The sequence below is a fragment of the Mesoplodon mirus genome (genome assembly GCF_964341445.2).
Source record: "Mesoplodon mirus genome assembly, chromosome: X".
Lineage (NCBI taxonomy): Eukaryota > Metazoa > Chordata > Mammalia > Artiodactyla > Ziphiidae > Mesoplodon > Mesoplodon mirus.
Genome location: NC_138981.1, coordinates 137,409,276 through 137,415,411, shown reverse-complemented (window position 1 = coordinate 137,415,411; position 6,136 = coordinate 137,409,276). Strand labels below are relative to the sequence as shown.

The 6,136-nt window shown below is 54.7% G+C and overlaps 1 protein-coding gene across 1 annotated transcript; it reads right to left on the bottom strand.

The window, feature by feature from the left end:
- Window positions 1–247: 247 nt before the first annotated feature.
- CNGA2 (cyclic nucleotide gated channel subunit alpha 2) lies at window positions 248–5,579 on the bottom strand (the record flags this gene model as incomplete). Its single annotated transcript, XM_082610551.1, has 6 exons — window positions 248–1,653; window positions 1,952–2,058; window positions 3,345–3,452; window positions 4,444–4,614; window positions 5,152–5,244; window positions 5,470–5,579. 6 exons carry the CDS (start codon window positions 5,577–5,579, stop codon window positions 248–250), a joined length of 1,995 nt encoding a protein of 664 aa, XP_082466677.1.
- Window positions 5,580–6,136: the final 557 nt, after the last annotated feature.

Here is a 6,136-nt window from a genome sequence, read left to right as displayed (position 1 = left end):
TTAAACTTGGACAGGCTGAAGCTTCTGGAAGCCGAGCCAAACATGGTCTGCACTCTGCACAAGATGGGCTGTTAGTTGGACTTGGAGAAGGGCTTCTGGATGATTGAGTCAAAAACCTGCTGACAGAGAGGCTTCTGGGAGAAATCAAGGGGACATGGGGGTAATGCATATATATGTGGGGACCTACACAACTCTTCTAGCCTCCGGGGTCAAGGCCAAGACTGGAGAGGCAGTTGGGCCCAAGCCATTATGGCTTCTCAGCAGCAGCTGGCTTGGGGCTATTCATTCCATCTGACAGGTAGTCGTCCTCATTATTCTGCTTCATCTTGGTTTCCAAAACCATGATGCGCTGCTTGAGCTTCTGCTGGGCCCCTGTGTACTCAGCCAGCAGGCAGGCAAAGCGAGTGTACAAGGTCTCCATGTTGGTTTCCAGCTGTTCTAGCTTCTCCTGCACATCCACCTCGATGCTGGCTGCCTCCTCATTCTCATCCAACAATCCCTCCTTCATCAGGATCTCCCGGCCTCTCTCCTCCAAGACCCTCTTGGCATCAGGGTACTCCATCACAGCTTCCATAAGATCATCCTTGGACAAGCAGAAGAAATCTGAGTAGCCAAGACTTCGGATACTGGCTGTGCGTCGATTGCCCATTTTGCTGCCTTTAATGTTAAGGATACTGATCTCTCCAAAGCAACTCCCAGCCAAGAGTAGGGCATACTGAGTGACACCATCATCAGCCACCACTGCCAATTTTCCTTCCTTGATTATGTACATCTCCTTCCCAATATCCCCCTTGCGGCAAATGTAATCCCCAGGACTGAAGACCTGAGGACGGAGCTTTAATACCAGCTCCACCAGCAGGCCAGCCTCACAATCCTGAAAGATGCGCACTTTCTTGAGTGTGGACAGGTGGACATTGATGGCTCTCTCAGCCCTCAGCTTAGATGGCAGTTTCTTGAGAATTTCCCGCTCATCCACACTCTTCTTATTGGTCCAGAGGTAGTCAAGCCACCTAATGACCTTGGCTTCCATCTCCTTGCTGACCTTTCGGAACTGCATATAGTGTTTGACAGCATCGGTCTTGGCCTGGAACTCAGCCCGGGTGGCGTTCATGTTGGAGATCATGGAGCCCACATTTCCCACGATGGTGGCAAAGATGAGGACACCAATCAGGAAATCAAAGATGACAAATAGATACTCCTCATCTTTTACAGGGGGTGGTGTCTCCCCAATGGTGGTGAGGGTCAGTGTAGACCAGTAAAGGCAATAGATGTATTCCCTAGACAGGTAGCCATACTCAGGGTCAGTGATGTTGGGGTAAACCCAGGTGTCGACCCCAAAACCAATGGACTTGGAGATGGTGTAGTAGATGCAGGCATTCCAGTGGATGATGACCAAGATGTAGAGGACCAGGTTGCTGATGCGGAAGATGTTGGGGTAGCTGGTGCGTGTCTCAGTGCGGTCAAAGAACTCAAACATGCGGGCAAAGTGTAGCAGGCGGTTGAAGCGCAGCTCAGGGCTGTGGAGGCCCACAGCAAAATAGATCAGGTCTGTAGGGATGATGGAAGCCACATCCAGCTTGAACTGCAGGGTGTGGATGTAGTTGTCCCGCAACTTCTTGGTATCTTTGACCAGCAGCCCCTGCTCCAGGAAACCTGGTGGAGACACAGCCAACGTATCACCTCTGCCTTCAGGCCTGTCCCTCCTGGTAGACTAATGTTCAGCAAGGAACAAAGTGATCACTCAGCTCTCTTTCCCAAGGAGGGGTATAGGAAACTCAGAGTATGGCTGGCCGTAAGTACCCTAAGAGATCACCCCCAAATCACCACCAACCTGTGTCCCAGACAAACATTTGAGGCTAACACCATGCCAAGATAGCTTCCTGAGAATTTGGATCCAAGCCTTTGGTCTTATGGGCCATGGCCTTCCTGCACATCCCAGTTATCCACTTACCTGTGCGCAATCGGATGAAGAGGTCTGCGATGTAGACCACATCTGAGAAGTAGTCCAGCACCAGCCACACTACGTAGTAATCTTTCTGTAGGTCACTGAAGCAGGCTCTGCAGGAAGACAGGGCTGGGCTTCACCAAAAGCTAGCCAAGGCCCCCTGAAGTCCCCAAACTGATTGCCCACTGTGAGCAGGGCTTGGGATGGCCACCAGAGGCACTGATGAATCACAGTCAGTCCGCTGCCCAGAAGACACATACTCACATATTCTCTGACTACTTGGTTACACTTAGAATAAAACCCAGCCCCCTCCCCTGGCACACAAAGCCTGTCTGGTGCTTCACCTGAAGCCCTCCAGCCACACTAAGCCATCCTGAAACAGGGGCTTGGTACCTTGTTGTTCCCTCCTCCCAGAATGTTCCCTCCACCTAACTCAAGCATCTAAATAGCCGACTTCCTCTTGTCACTGAGGTCTCAGCCAAGGTACCACCTCCTCAGAGAGGTCCACCCTGAGTGCCTTTTCTCTAGTAGCTCCCTGCCTCTGGTCCTTGGACTCATCTCAGGCACTGGTTTGTTCATGTTCACTGTCAGTGTCCCCCACTAGCCTGAGAGCTCCAGGAGCGCAGACACCACGTGTGTCTTTTTCACCACATTGTCCCCAGCCCTGAGCACTAAGCCTAGCACCCAGTAGGTGCTCAGTCAAATCCTTGCTGAATGAATGACTGAGGTAGGGGATGGGGGGGCAACACTGTCAGGAAAAGCTACATGTGGAGGATGACTTCGGAACTGAGACTGCAAGAAGAATCTCCATAGGTTGAAAATGGGGAAAGGGAATTTTCTCTTGAGGAAACATCATGTTCTGATCCAAGAGTAGTGAGTGCTGGGGCTGGGGTATGTCCAGAAGGTGGAACTAGAGAGAAGGGCCAGGTCCAGAGGGCCTTGAAGGCTACGCTGAGCTCTTGAACTTCATCCTGTGGACAATGAGGGACCATTGAAAGGTTTGTGAGGAAGGCCTGACATCATGGAATCCCAGTTTCTATCAACCATGCTAGTTTCAAGTGTGGAAGATGCATTAGAGGGGCAAGAGTGTCTGTAAGGAATGGCTGCAGGGCTGTTGTACTTGCCCTAGGGAGAGAGGGGGCCGGCCTCACCTAGGACAGTATCGGTGTGGATGAGGAAGTAGGAAGAGATTACAGACACCAGGAAAAGGATAGACATGAAGCTTTTGGCAGCATGTTAAATCGGGGTGGGGTTGAAGGAGCTGGGGGTTAATAGGGAAGAGGGAGGGGCCACTGGCAAGCAGGGAATCCAGAAAGAGGGCTGGGTTGAGGTGAGCTCTGTGTCCACAACTGGGACTGGGTTGCTTTGGCCACACCCTCCCAGACCACCCCCTGCTCACCTGGCCACCAGTAGGCACCAGTTGTAGAGGACAGGCATGGCAATGACAAATAGCCAGCGGTAGTACCAGTCCCCAGCTGGATCCAAGACAAATAGTTCACATTCCTTCCTGAGGAGACAGAGGCCAGGCTTGGGAACTAGCTCCCCAGTGTGGCCCCAGCCCAGCTTCCAGTAGACAGGGGACCCTGAAAAAGCAACACCTAAGGGTATATGTGGGGTGAGGGACGGGTTGTCTTAGGGCCTCATTTTTCAGGAAGCCACAACCTGGCACTGTGCATCTGAGTAGAGCTTGGTGGGCGAAGAGACCCCACATGGGCCCACTGGCTCTTCTGTCCTCTGGAGGTCTCTTGCCCAGGGGGCACATGAGGGGTAGTGCTTTCACTGAGGCGGGCTTCAGGCCCTGGGGAGGGACGTCCACAGCATGGTAATGAGGGCTCAGGGCCGGTTCCCACATCCCTCCAGGGAAGAGAGGGGAACTCCAAGCAAGCGAGCATCACGTGCTTCCTGTCCCCGCCCCCGCCCCCACTCCCTGTTTAGTCCCCGGCCTCCAGCTCCCAAATCACTTTCCCAGATGCTGTGTCCTGCCTTGGCAAGAGCTCTTTTCCCCTACTGGCCAGACATCCACAGTCGCCTACTCATTCCTCAAAGAACAGACCCTCCAGCTCCGCCTTCTCCGGCCTCCCCGCTTGTTCTGTCTTGCTCAGTTGTTCCTGGGCCTTCTCCCGCCAGGCAGCCCCCAGCATGGCCTCTTCAAACACCCACCCCTGTGCTCACATGGGCACCGGTACTGGCATCCCCTCCACAGCATTCCCTATATGCACCCTCCTCTGTATTTACTGACCGCTAGAACCCAGGCTGGGCTGGCGCACCATTGGCTGAGCCCTCTCCCTGCCCACGTTCAGATGAGCAGCAAGAGGACAGCCGGCAAGAGGCAGCTAAGGTGAGAAAAGGCAGCAGGGGCTCCTGTGGCAGGTGGGCCACTGGCTGTTAGAGAGGACATAGGCCCTGGTCAGCCCCCGGCTGTGGTATGAGAAACCCCACCACACCCTCCGACTGCATGCTTGGTAGCCCTTCCAGTCCCACAGGCCGGACAGCTATACTTGGTGCCCTTGCCCTCGCTGTCCTTGTCGCCTTTGCCATCTCCTTGCTGTGTCGTCACGGTCTGGAGCTCAGACCCACAGAAACGCTCAAGGAACGAGTCAGGTCTGGGCTCCTCCTTGCGGAAATTCTTGTTGGCCCACTCTCTGATGACCCCCACCAGGCAGGCAATCCTAGAGAGGCGAGAAGAGAACTGCACTGTGGAGAGAGGACCTGCGCCGAGGACAGGGGGAAGGGGCTCGGGTGTGACTCCCAGCACAGCAACCTGAGGGGTAAGGGGCTAGTCTGGGAAGACTTCCTGTAGGAGGTGCCATCTCTGTCGATTGTGAAGAACAAACAGGGGGTCTCTGGGGCAAGATGGAGATGATGCTAAGGCAGGACAGGTCAGGAGGAAGGTTGGCTCAAGCTTCCGGATTTCCCCATGGGGCCTACAACTCTGGGCTGGAGACCTGGGAGCCCTCTACCTATACCCTTCTGCTGGGAAGCATCTCTCCTCCCAACACTGCCACAGGCAAGTCTGAAGAGGAACCTGCACTGCCACTCCGAGCCTGCTCACAGGAGCCTCCTCCCGAGAAAAAGTTGAGCTAGGACAGCATTGACAGTGCTTCCCAGAGGTCTTGATAGAGAGGCCCCTTGGGACGGAGGGGGCCCCATGATCTGACAGGCCCCTTGGGACGGAGGGGTTGCAGCAGGGCAGTGGTGAAACCCACCTGCGGAAGGCACCCCTCCTCTGCAGGGGGGCATCCATCTCTGCCAGCCTCTGTAGTTCTGAGGAGATGTCATCGTTGGCCGCAGACTGTGGCCTGCAGAGGAAGGAGCAGGGGTGACCAAGGGTTTGTTTGTTTGTTTGTTTGTTTTTTGTCTCCTATTAGCACTCTCCCCTCCCGGGAGATGCCTAGAAATCCCGTCGTCCTTTTAGAGGCTGTCCTTGAGCCAAAGATTATTTACTCTGTGACAATGAGGCACAGTTGGGAGAAAGTCGCAGCCTCAAGACCACCTCTGCAATGATCCAGCCTCAGCAGACTCACCTGTTGCTGGCCCTGTGGTCATCTTCGCCATTGACCTTGATGGCAGGAGGTGCACGATGGTTGTGGTTATTGGCTGGGGAGCTCTTCACTCCATTGGCTTTTTCTGTCATCTTCCATGTACAACCAGGACCCTCACCTGCCAGGGAGAGGCCCAAGAGGAAGGTCACAGAACACCCTGGCACCATATAAGGCAGGAGGGCCTCAGGTGAGCACTGAGAACAGAGCCGGGGCCCACTTGGCAAACCCCAGCTCCCCTGGGTATTGCTGTGGCAGTGCAGGGCAAGGGCATCTGCATCGCCAACGTGGCAGGCTCCAAGCACCCAGGAGATGACGGTGCTCTTCCCACCCCCATAGGTAATTTCAAAGGCAAACAGTGCTGAACTGCATGATGTGTTTCTTTTCCTTTTACCTCAGTGAACTTTTTTTTTTTTTTTTTTTTTTTTTTTTTGCTGTACGCGGGCCTCTCACTGCTGTGGCCTCTCCCGTTGCGGAGCACAGGCTCCGGACACGCAGGCTCCGCGGCCATGGCTCGCGGGCCCAGCCGCTCCGCGGCATGTGGGATCTTCCGGGATCGGGGCACGAACCCGTGTCCCCTGCATCGGCAGGCGGACTCTCAACCACTGCGCCACCAGGGAAGCCCTACCTCAGTGAACTTTTTGACATATGA